Here is a 12,940-nt window from a genome sequence, read left to right on the forward strand (position 1 = left end):
CAGCGGCAGCTGTCAGCAGCATACATGCAGCGCGGAGCTCTGAGCTTGCTCTCGTGAGTTCAGAAGCTCAGAGCTCCTCCACTCTACATGTCAGTGTGAGTGGGAGGGGCCACACGTGCGCCTGGGCTTAGCTGCTGAACCGCATCCATCCATTCAGCATCCACTGTCCTGCAGGCCTCCCGGCCGAGTTGTGCGTCAAACGCAGCTGTGAGCGGCGCTAAACGCGCGACTCGGCTGAGCAGCCACATGCAGGCAAATCTCTGCTTGTTGGGTCTTAGGAATGGAAAAGTCATTGCTCCTCCATTTGTTTAAATAGGGCAGGCCTGGCCAATCTGTGGCTCTCCAGCTGTTGTGAAACTACAAGTCCCAGCATGCTCTTCTACACTTTTGCTATTAGGAAATGCTAAAACTGTGGCCGAGCATGCTGGGATGTGTAGTTTCACAACAGCTGGGGAGCCACAGGTTGGCCAGGCCTGGAATAGGGAAACATCTCAAAATCTATCTTATTTTGACATCATCTGTGTTCAGTTCCTGGTCCAAATATATTCTCTCTTTCATTCTTTATCACCCTGGATCAGGGGTTAAAGTGGGGGGGAACGAGGTGGAACTGAGTTCCACCACCTGTAATGGTAGGGGGAACTAGGTTCCACCATCTCCATTGCCCTGCACAGTAATTCCAACAGAAAAGCCCACCCCATCATCTGCGTTAATCGATGATACAGACGGCACTAGTGTTACTGATGAGCTGCAGCCACCTACTCCTTCCTCAGGTCCTGGTGCCTCCATGGTTCTCCTTGATGAGTTCCACCACCTCACCAGGACCATTTTAAGCCCTGCCCTGGATCACATTTGGCTGCGGTTTGGATGCATGTTCACCTTCTGGCAACCCATTTTGCTGTTGCAGCAGGAGATTTGACCTGTTGAGGGTAGTCCCTATAGATGGGAACAATCTTGCAGGCTATCATCTTATTGTGGTTTCTTGTCTCATGGTTTGCCACTTGGCAGCTTCTGCAGACAATTTATTTGCAGTCCTTTCACATGCAGCCTCTTATTTTTCTACGCCAACATATTATTTGCTCCACCTTGCTGGACCTACAGTGTTTGGTCCCATATGCCAGAACCATACAACTTTGGATAGTCTTAAGACTCACCTGCAACATAATTTATCTTGATGTTGGCAATCCGGGTAGTTAAAATTCAAACAGCACTGTGCCAGGTTCTAATGGTGTATCTATTAGTGCCTGTGTTGTGCATTGGCACAGCACTGTTCTGCCAGACCACTATGGCCCTCATTCCGAGTTGTTCGCTCGCTAGCTGCTTTTAGCAGCAGTGCACACGCTAGGCCGCCGCCCTCTGGGAGTGTATCTTAGCTTAGCAGAAGTGCGAACGAAAGGTTAGCAGTTCTGCTACTAACAAATTTCATGCAGTTTCAGAGTGGCTCAAGACTTACTCCTAGCTTGGGATGACTGCAGTCTGTTTAGTTCCTGGTTTGAAGTCACAAACACGCCCTGCGTTCGGCCACTCCCCCGTTTCTCCAGCCACTCCCGCGTTTTTACCTGGCACGCCTGCGTTTTTTAGCACACTCCCTGAAAACGCTGAGTTGCCGCCCAGAAAAACCCACTTCCTGTCAATCAAACAACGAACACTCGAGCGACTGAAAAGTATCACTCGAGCTTGTGTAAAACTACAAAGTTTTGTGTGAAAGTACTTAGCGCATGCGCGCTGCGTACCATGCGCATAAATGCCGTTTTTTCACCTGATCGCTGCGCTGCGAAAAACGGCAGCGAGCGATCAACTCTGAATGAGGGCCCATGTGTGTTGAAGATGCATGGTTAGAATTCATTATAGCTACAGTTGCACTTCCATAAAATCTACATGGTAAAACCAAACCCATAGTCTTAACTTACATTTGCTAAACTGGAGAACATGCATTTGAAATCATAGGGTATAATCGTGGCACACTTCTGTGCAATTAGGCTGATTATAAAATGTTCAAGTAGCAAATGTAGAAAATTACTTGAACAGTGTTCTCCAAAGTCAAATGGAAGTTGCTTATCAATTAAATGTATGCCGAAGTTACAAGAAATCTAAGTGGGCTTTAGAAGCACTGATTATCTTGAAGACCAATGCAGTTGGGGTTTATATGAAATGTGTTCAGTCACAAACTAACACGTTGACCCATACTATAAAGATACCTTTTATAGTTGTGTTGACCTTTTCAATTTGTTACAGATGAACAGATTTGTGAAGATAGCCAGCTTAAGTGTTCCGTGGAAGAAGAAAAGTCCATTTCGGCTGCAGGACAGTCCATCTTAGCAGACATCTGCGACCAGACAATAGGAATTCCTGCTTCCATGACCTCCTCCACTATATCATCCTCTGATTTGCAAACTCTTCCAGAATCACTTTCCTTCCTCCAAGGAGATCCTGTTGGTCTTGGTGGTGCTTCTTCTGTTCTACAGCCAGTAATAGAAGCACAACCTGACAGATTAGGATCTGATGGACCTTTGCTGCAAGAGACTACAGCTGTACATGTGTTACCACAACCAGAGCACAAGGCATGCATTTTACCGCTTGATCAAACTTACCATTTGATAACCTCAAGTGAAGCCATTCAGCCAGTACATATACCATGTGAGAATGGTCAAACCCATGTTCCTCAGGTAAATATTTTGGAACTGCAGTCTGAACAGCAGGTGTTTTATGAATCAGACGTTGGTTCCCCTGTTGTCATAAAGTTAGATGCATGCTCAACTGTTCAGGGTATTCAAAAAATAAATCAACTATCTGTTGTTCCTGAAGGATCTCAGTCTGTCTCACAGGCGCAACCTTTAGGTTTACCAGGGGTGAACTCAAATATACAACAATCGAACTTGGAGTCTGACGGGGAAGGTCCACCCAGAGTGGAGTTCGCGGATGACACAATTAAGACTTTAGATGAGAAACTCCGTACTCTGTTATATCAGGAATATACTCCATCTAATCTGCCTGCTGGAACGCCTGAGGGTTCACTAACTTTAGAAAGTGCACTGGAAGCTATCCACTTCCAGACCACAAACAACATGAATGCAGAACCTTTAAATCTATACAAATCGCTATCAGCTCCAGGGGAGAGAACTCTACTAACAGAGCTGGCTGATGGCATCAACAATAATGGTGTTTGCGATTCATTAAGCCAGATGGTAAGTTTTATTGCTGTTGGATTTTGGAAAAGTTTATAAAATATCTAGTTATAATTTTAATACTCTTACTGCATCCTGTCATTCAGTGTCAAAAAAGGGTGAAACAAAAATGGGCAAATTAAATGGTGAATTTTAGAGACTTAAAAGGGGGCAAAAAAATAATTTTCAAAGATATAAATGTTTGTTTATATTGTACTTGTTACTTACTTTCTGCGGAGGTAGCCAGTTTCTGGGCTGAATGTATCAGTTCACCTGGCTTTCAGTTCACTAGGAAAAGGGTACCTGAATCACTCACTGATTTTTAGTGATTTCTTCAAATTCAGCTGGAGATTTATCAAAAATGGAAAGATAAAGTACCAACCAATAAGCTCCTGTCATTTTTCAAACAATGTAAAATGACCGTAGCAGATTGGTTAGTAATTTATGTCTCTCCAAGCTTTGATATATCTCCTCCTACGTTTTATGTATAATGGGTTCAACATCCAAAATGTCTCCCTCCACTTCTGCAACAAACATTTCAGAGCTTGATGAACCCTAAAGACTTACTACTTCAGCTCTCTGCAGATGGATATTTTTATTTTTCATCCCTTTGCAGGACATGGAGTTTGAACAAATCCTGCGTTTTACTTTTATGGTCACTCAAAGTACAGTTCTTGTACTTTATGGTTTCATTTGGATTTAATTTCATAACAGAATAAATAGATTACTAGAGTTGATCTATTTGCATAACCTATTGTTATTTACCAATTGGGAATAATTGCTGTGGCGTTGGGTCGTTCTGGACTGCATTGTAGGGGATCCTAGCCACATGTTATTTAAGGGGGTTTGGGAGGACACATGCTCAGTGTGTTAGCACTATACTACACTTTGTATTCTGGAACATATTTCCTTTTTCCCCCTAGTTTTTTTAAAATGTGTGCATTTTATGTATACTGGATTCTTTATATTGCACGTGTTAGCTGTGGCCTTCATGCTCTGTCTTCCACCTTGATTAAATTTTTGTAAAGCGCTATCCTGAGATTGTTTGTCTTTTCATGGACCACTCAGTGTGGATAACATTTTGGATGGATAACCCACACCCACACACTTGTTCCATTTAAATGGGTCAAGTACGAAATCCTGGGTATTTTACCCTGCCCTTAATCCTAACCCACTTATCCTGCAGCCAGCCCCCCCCCCCCCCCTTCATCCCGCAGGCTAATTCTAACCTCCCCCACTCCCGCAGCCTAACCGTAATCCTCTCCCCTAGTGCCTAACCCCAACCCCGATACTTACTGGGGGGTTGGTGTCAGGATTCTGACCGTCAGGATCCCGTTATAGGTCTTTTGACTGTCCCAATTCCAACTGCCAGGATTTTGACTGAATCCCATTCAAACTCCGCTGGCTACTGCAGTTTTATACATAGCAACACTACAACCAGTGACAGCGAGTTGCTAGAGACATAATGGCAAGTAGTGGATCAGGAGTCTGTAAAAATTATTCCACGGAAGGTGCTCACTGACATCCATTTTAATATTTTAATTTCATGGCGAAGGAGACCGCAAACGAGTGCTATTAGTGATAATACAAACTTGGAGGGAGTGTGTTTGATAAAATGGCAATATAGGATGGTGGGTCTCTAATGTGGCAAACACAATATGTAGGTGAGCATGTAACAATTTTTATTTTCATGTTGAATGTTGTTTAATTTGTTTAATGTGTTTTAAGTTAATTTACCTGTAATTTTGGAAGATTAATTAGATTCTAAATTAATTCACATCGCAATTATTCAAAGCGCAGAATTGTCTGCATTGATAGATTTGCTATTATAGTTGTGATATATTTGTTTTTTTTATTGCATCTCAGTCACAAAGAGGAGATTCTGGAGAACAGTGCCTAAAAGAAGGAGGTTCCTTAGATCGATCTTCTCCCAAAAGGAGACCGCATCATGCTGACAGGTCTAAAACTATTGGGAGGTTTTCCGTGATGAGCACAGAAGATGATGTAACCGTTACTTCAATAAGTTACCTGCGGTTTTCAGCACCACCAGATGTCTATCTTGACCAACTTCCATCTATCCCAGTCAAGACATCAGTACCTCGAGCTCATACGTCCTCACCAATAAACTCTCTTTTCTGTGGACATGTGTCCAGCGATTCAGGTGATGAAATTCCTCCGTCAAAACCCAAAGATGCCCCTCCATCAACCCCAAGCAAAGGGGCTGCTAATGACTTCATGAAGAAAGCAGCGGCTTTCTTGCATCGAAAGGCCAGTATACAAAGTCCAGATTCTCCTAAGGGCCAGGCCATGAAAATCCCTTCAATAAATGTAACGTCTTTTCATTCGCAGTCTTCCTATATGAGCAGTGATAATGACTCTGAGTTTGAAGATGGCGACATGAAGAAGGAATTACAAAATCTCAGAGAAAAGTATGTATAGCAGACCATAAACCCATTATGACTACATAGGTTCAAAGCGGCATCAACTAATTTATTGAATTGAAGCTATAACTAATCAATTGAGAGGTTTGAGGTTTAATGCCTTAATTATTACTTCTCACCTATGTAACACTTGGCTGCTACTTCTTATTAATGTAACACTTTCTTATACATAAACTGCTACTTCTTACTAGTGTGATGCCTTGAGGCGGTTGGGTTGTGCTGGCCTAGAGGGTCCCACGCTCTGGACTTGAACCTTAGGAATGTTAGGGACGCACCTAATGAGATCACCTAGCTGTGGTAGGTGGGCCTATATTTTTGGCCAAACTTATGCTAAGCACCTCAATTTTACTCCATATATAATTGCAGAGTTTTTTCTTAGAACTAATTAGCAGTGCTCTTAGTACTTAAAGAGAAAATGCAGATGCATACCCTTATTTCAAGTAAGTGTAAAATGTTTCTGTGCCTATTAGAAATGTCCTTATTGTGGAGTGAGTAGATGTGAATGGCTAAATACAGATATGTCATCATACATCTTTGCTGCAGTCACACCAAACAGCCCCTCTTGGCACGCCAGGTCACATGAGACTCTCTTAGTGCCAGGCGTCTTGTCTGCTTCTTTTGTGCTGAAAATGCAACACAATGCAACTAGTATGCCCAAGGAGACTGTGCTGATTAATTTTATTTGTTACACTTGTGTGTGTGTGTGTGTGTGTGTGTGTGTGTGTGTGTGTGTGTGTGTGTGTGTGTGTGTGTGTGTGTATATATATATATATATATATATATATATATATATATGTGTGTGTGTGTGTGTGCAACTGGGTCTCCAACTCTGGGGTCTATTCATGAAGCAGTGAAAAGAGTGGAGAAGTGAGCCTGTGGAGAAGTTGCCCATGGCAACTAATCAACTGCTCCGTACAATTGTATTGTATGCAAATTATAAATGTTACTTCAATGCTGATTGGTTGTCATGGGCAGCTTCTCCACTGGCTCACTTCTCCACACATTTCACTGCTTCATGAATAGACCCCTCTGTATATGAAGTGCTACAATGTATCAGCCGCAGCTTTTTTTCCAATACAAGTTGTTGTTCTGTTCTGTATATAGCATATCTCCTTGTGTGTCCTAGCCGCATTGCATTGCAACTAAGATGCATTTTAGTAAAAAAAAAGACGCCTGATGGTAGCAGAGTTGCACGGAACCTGGTGAATCGCGGAATCTCGTGCTGCATGGCCTATTGAGGCTAAATGTATCATTTTGAAGAGCTGATGTGAAGCTTGCTGATCATTATTACAGCTATACAGCAGAACATTGGAGATAATAATGTCACTGCCTTATAACGGCACTTGGGACAGCTAAGTCATTGCTGATAAATGTCGCCATCCCCAGTTGCCCATAAATACAATTTCTGCACTTTCATATTTTGCTGGATCAGTTGTTTGTGGGTTCTTTGCAAAATCTTGATAGATCGTTACCAGATTCTATATCGGGCCATATCATTGCGCCTTTAAGAGTATGTTCCTCTGTGGTCCATCAATGCTTATTATAGTTATTTATTACTGTTGTTAATGATTACTTTATTGTGTGCTAGTAGATTATGTCTGCAGTGGAATACAATATCATTCCTTTGTGTTCTGTTGTGGCAGAGCCATTATTCATTTCTAGATTATCCTGTTTTCTACCCTATAAGATCCCCCTGTTAGATTGTTGCTTTATCATAGCAGGGTGGCATTCTCCTCTTGTTGTAGACCTTGTGTGATTGTGCCTACCTCATTGTTTTAGATGAACTAGGATTCAAAAATACTGCATTTGATCTAGAGCTTACCATGGTAGGTCATTATTTTATGTCTTCGATTTGCCCTTTGGTCAAGATTGTGCTTTACCATTGTAGGCCTTTCTTCCTTTCTAGTTCCCAAACCACAATAGCAGATGATTAATGTCTGTCTGTCTTTATTAACCATTAGTTACCAGCCCATCAAAATGACAGAACAACACAATGCCGGTGGTTGTGCAATTGAATTGCTCTGTTGGGCGCCATCTAGCGGCGCGCAAAACATTTTAATTCCCCCCATTGAGGTGAGAGCCTTTTATTCTATAGGATTTTCCCTATTCTTTATGGGAGCTGGCCTCCGTACTCTAGCAATCACTAATTTACTGCTCTTTACCTGTCTCTTGTAAACACTTCTGTGTAGGCTGAATTCGTGATAGCTGAATAACTTTACATCTAATTCTTGCACTTAACAAAAGTTTTTTCATGTCCTTGGCTAGGGTAATTTACAAGGATAATGTGATATGACTCATAGCATCTCTTCTGTCTGCATTAGTCATTGTGTAGCACTTTTCAGAATTATATAAGGACATCTGGCAAAGTAGACTTTTTTAGTTAGTTTATTTAGTGATTTCCAAACTTTGTATTCTTGAAGAGTATTCACACTTTCGTGATAGAATAATTAAGGCAGCATTATTATATTTCTTTCAAACTCCTTTTATAGAGCAGACATCCTAAAGTTCTTTGTGATTTTTCCGGCTACTTTTTACGCTTAGAAATACTGTTGAACTGCTCAAATGCTGTGGAATTAACATCTAACGCTGTGTAAAATTAGCAGCTCACTGAGAAATTCATCTAAGAGTACAATCTGTTAATGGTGAGCGCTGATTAAAATAACGTATGTGAATAATGTATAAAGTACAATGTGACTAAAAACAAAGCAAAAAGTGACACACAGAACATTTACAAAGCTCTTTTGTGGATGGTAAGGAGAGGACTGTCCTGCAAGGGTGCAGTCCCAGGGATGCATTGGTGGCACAGTGTTAAGTGTGCTGCGCTGTCCCTTTCTTAACCTACTCATAGACGTTCTTCTCCTCTTTCTGGCTGGTGGATCCGTATACTCTGACTGGCCGCGTGTATGGTCTGCGGCGCTTGGTTGTGACGTCACCCGCTGCTCGATATGAAAAGAGGGGAGCTTCGGTATTCGGCGTAAAGTCTCTCTGGTGCTGCCGTTAAACCAACGCGTTTCGTGCCAGTGCAGGCGCTTTGTCAAGGATGAAGTGGTCCTCTCTAGTATGGGTTATATTGATACTAAAAAAAAATCTTTATTTCTAACAGGAAGTTATGTCCCGGAAGTCCATAAAAAGGTGGCAAGCACATGTTTTCAGACATGTCCATTAAAAAATGAAGTTTCTTAAGAAATCTTTCCGTACATTTTAATGAAAGAAAAATATAAAAAACATGTTTCACATATTCGCTTTGTTTTTAGTTTTAGTGTTGTGTGCGCATTAAATTGTTACTTTAAAGAAATACCGCTAAATCAATATCTGTTTAAACCGTGTAGTTCTAAAGTGTGCATGTGGTAGATCCATTTGTTGTCTTGTTTTTTCAAGCTTGTTGCTATATCATTGTTCCGCCAGTTGGAGTGACCTTTTTCAGTTCCAACAAATTTTAATCCAGTAGGATTTTTATAATGAAATTTCAGAAAATGTGCCGATACGCTGTGAGTTTCTAAGCCTCTTCAAACGTTATACAGATGTTCTGCGATCCTTGTTTTGACTTTCCATTTTGTGTGTCCAATGTATTTATCACAGGGGCATTCCAACAGGTAGATAGCCCCTTCAGTATTGCAGGTGATTGTGTCCTTAAACTTGTACTGTCTTTTGGTTTGAAGTGAATTTATCTGTGTCTTGTATTGGGCTTTTGGTTTTTACAGCCTTTACAGTCTAGGCAATGATGGAACCCTTTTGTTTGAGTTCATTTTTGTTCCTCTTTCTTTGTATAGCTTTTTGTTAGTACTTTCTTTAAATTGGTTGCCTTCCTATAAATGACTCGTGGGCATTCTGAAAGTTTTGATCTTAGGGTTTGGTCAAGATGTAATATGTGCCAATGAGCCTGTAAAATTCTTTCTATTTCTTTAAAATTACTGGTATATATGGTTATGATGGAGGTTTGTTGTTGTATTTTCTCTGTTTTTTGTTTGTATTTAGCATTTCAGTTCTTGGAATATCTGAGATCTTATCCATTTCTTTATGTAGAAACAATTCTTTGCATACTTTATGCATGAAATCTTTTAATTTCTTACTCTGTTCAAGGAACGTTGCGTTATCTGTGCAGTTACGTCATGGCCGTCTGAATTGGCCACTGGGTATGTTGTGAATCCATTTTCTATGGTGATTACTTGACACCGGTAAAGTATTATTTACCTTCACCTCTTTTCTGTGGTTTCTGGTCTTCAAAGTATTTTTCTCAATATAGATTTCCAAATCTAGGAATACTATCATCTCCTTGCTGTGTGTCGTGGTGAATTCAATATTCAAGTTATTATTATTTATATATTCTTTGAATTCTTCCAGGAGTTCATGTGACCATTCCCAGATAAAGCAGAGGTCATCTGTGTACCTCTTCCAACAAATTATGTGTTTCCAGTATAAGTTGTCGTTCTAAATTTTTGACTTCTCCCACCAAGCTACGAATAAGTTAGCATAGCTTGGTGCGAAAGACGTTACCATGGCTGTTCCCTGTTTTTGGATATAAAACTCATCATTGTACCAGAAGTACTTGTTGTTCAATATGAAGTCTATACTGTCCATAATACAGTTTATATGTTCATTACTTGTATCTGTTTCCATTGATAGAAAAGAGCGCGTGGCTTCGCAACCTTCACTGTGCCCAATGCAGGTGTAGAGGGATTTTACATCACTCGTACAAAGTGTGTATGTACTTTTCCATTGTGATTGTTGGATTGTCTGCAGTATGCTGGTTGCGTCTTTGAGGTGACTTTTTTGTGTTGAAATCAATTGTTGAAGATAGAAATCTATGTATTTTGAAAGGTTGCTTGTTAATGATCCAATGCCAGCGATAATTGGTCTCCAGGGTGGTTCAGTAAGGTTTTTATGAATTTTCGGAAGATGGTAGAACGTTGGAAAGTTTGGATGTTCCAGGTAGATGAAACTGAATTCTTTTTGTTTTAATTTCCCTATTTGTAGGCCTTCTTCTAGATGTTCTTTTAGTTGCTGTTGTACTGTAATTCCCTTGTTGGATCTTTTCTCAATTTCCCATAGGTAGTTTCATCAGATAGTAGGCGTATTGATTCTTGGTCATATTTGTTTTCATCCATTATGACTAGAGATGAGCGCCGGAAATTTTTCGGGTTTTGTGTTTTGGTTTTGGGTTCGGTTCCGCGGCCGTGTTTTGGGTTCGACCGCGTTTTGGCAAAACCTCACCGAATTTTTTTTGTCGGATTCAGGTGTGTTTTGGATTCGGGTGTTTTTTTCAAAAAACAATAAAAAACAGCTTAAATCATAGAATTCGGGGGTCATTTTGATCCCAAAGTATTATTAACCTCAAAAACCATAATTTACACTCATTTTCAGTCTATTCTGAATACCTCACACCTCACAATATTATTTTTAGTCCTAAAATTTGCACCTAGGTCGCTGGATGACTAAGCTAAGCGACCCTAGTGGCCGACACAAACACCGGGCCCATCTAGGAGTGTCACTGCAGTGTCACGCAGGATGTCCCTTCCAAAAAACCCTCCCCAAACAGCACATGACGCAAAGAAAAAAAGAGGCGCAATGAGGTAGCTGTGTGACTAAGATAAGCGACCCTAGTGGCCGACACAAACACCGGGCCCATCTAGGATTGTCACTGCAGTGTCACGCAGGATGTCCCTTCCAAAAAACCCTCCCCAAACAGCACATGACGCAAAGAAAAAAAGAGGCGCAATGAGGTAGCTGTGTGAGTAAGATAAGCGACCCTAGTGGCCGACACAAACACCGGGCCCATCTAGGAGTGGCACTGCAGTGTCACGCAGGATGTCCCTTCCAAAAATCCCTCCCCAAACAGCACATGACGCAAAGAAAAATTAAAGAAAAAAGAGGTGCAAGATGGAATTGTCCTTGGGCCCTCCCACCCACCCTTATGTTGTATAAACAGGACATGCACACTTTAACCAACCCATCATTTCAGTGACAGGGTCTGCCACACGACTGTGACTGAAATGACGGGTTGGTTTGGACCCCCACCAAAAAAGAAGCAATTAATCTCTCCTTGCACAAACTGGCTCTACAGAGGCAAGATGTCCACCTCATCATCATCCTCCGATATATCACCGTGTACATCCCCCTCCTCACAGATTATCAATTCGTCCCCACTGGAATCCACCATCTCAGCTCCCTGTGTACTTTGTGGAGGCAATTGCTGCTGGTCAATGTCTCCACGCAGGAATTGATTATAATTCATTTTAATGAACATCATCTTCTCCACATTTTCTGGATGTAACCTCGTACGCCGATTGCTGACAAGGTGAGCGGCGGCACTAAACACTCTTTCGGAGTACACACTTGTGGGAGGGCAACTTAGGTAGAATAAAGCCAGTTTGTGCAAGGGCCTCCAAATTGCCTCTTTTTCCTGCCAGTATAAGTACGGACTGTGTGACGTGCCTACTTGGATGCGGTCACTCATATAATCCTCCACCATTCTTTCAATGGTGAGAGAATCATATGCAGTGACAGTAGACGACATGTCCGTAATCGTTGTCAGGTCCTTCAGTCCGGACCAGATGTCAGCATCAGCAGTCGCTCCAGACTGCCCTGCATCACCGCCAGCGGGTGGGCTCGGAATTCTGAGCCTTTTCCTCGCACCCCCAGTTGCGGGAGAATGTGAAGGAGGAGATGTTGACAGGTCGCGTTCCGCTTGACTTGACAATTTTCTCACCAGCAGGTCTTTCAACCCCAGCAGACTTGTGTCTGCCGGAAAGAGAGATCCAAGGTAGGCTTTAAATCTAGGATCGAGCACGGTGGCCAAAATGTAGTGCTCTGATTTCAACAGATTGACCACCCGTGAATCCTTGTTAAGCGAATTAAGGGCTCCATCCACAAGTCCCACATGCCTAGCGGAATCGCTCCGTGTTCGCTCCTCCTTCAATGTCTCCAGCTTCTTCTGCAAAAGCCTGATGAGGGGAATGACCTGACTCAGGCTGGCAGCGTCTGAACTGACTTCACGTGTGGCAAGTTCAAAGGGCATCAGAACCTTGCACAACGTTGAAATCATTCTCCACTGCACTTGAGACAGGTGCATTCCACCTCCTATATCGTGCTCAATTGTATAGGCTTGAATGGCCTTTTGCTGCTCCTCCAACCTCTGAAGCATATAGAGGGTTGAATTCCACCTCGTTACCACTTCTTGCTTCAGATGATGGCAGGGCAGGTTCAGTAGTTTTTGGTGGTGCTCCAGTCTTCTGTACGTGGTGCCTGTACGCCGAAAGTGTCCCGCAATTCTTCTGGCCACCGACAGCATCTCTTGCACGCCCCTGTCGTTTTTTAAAAAATTCTGCACCACCGAATTCA

At 42.0% G+C, this 12,940-nt stretch overlaps 1 protein-coding gene across 1 annotated transcript in view; it reads left to right on the plus strand.

Moving 5' to 3' along the window:
- WNK2 (WNK lysine deficient protein kinase 2) overlaps window positions 1–12,940 on the plus strand; it is a 155,023-nt gene that overhangs the window by 117,778 nt on the left and 24,305 nt on the right. The window contains exons 19-21 of the mRNA XM_063941539.1: window positions 2,233–3,182; window positions 5,028–5,429; window positions 5,511–5,590. Coding sequence (XP_063797609.1) covers window positions 2,233–3,182; window positions 5,028–5,429; window positions 5,511–5,590 — 1,432 coding nt within the window. The remainder of the gene's footprint in view (window positions 1–2,232; window positions 3,183–5,027; window positions 5,430–5,510; window positions 5,591–12,940) is intronic.

The sequence above is a fragment of the Pseudophryne corroboree genome, chromosome 9 (genome assembly GCF_028390025.1).
Source record: "Pseudophryne corroboree isolate aPseCor3 chromosome 9, aPseCor3.hap2, whole genome shotgun sequence".
Taxonomy (NCBI): Eukaryota; Metazoa; Chordata; class Amphibia; order Anura; family Myobatrachidae; genus Pseudophryne; species Pseudophryne corroboree.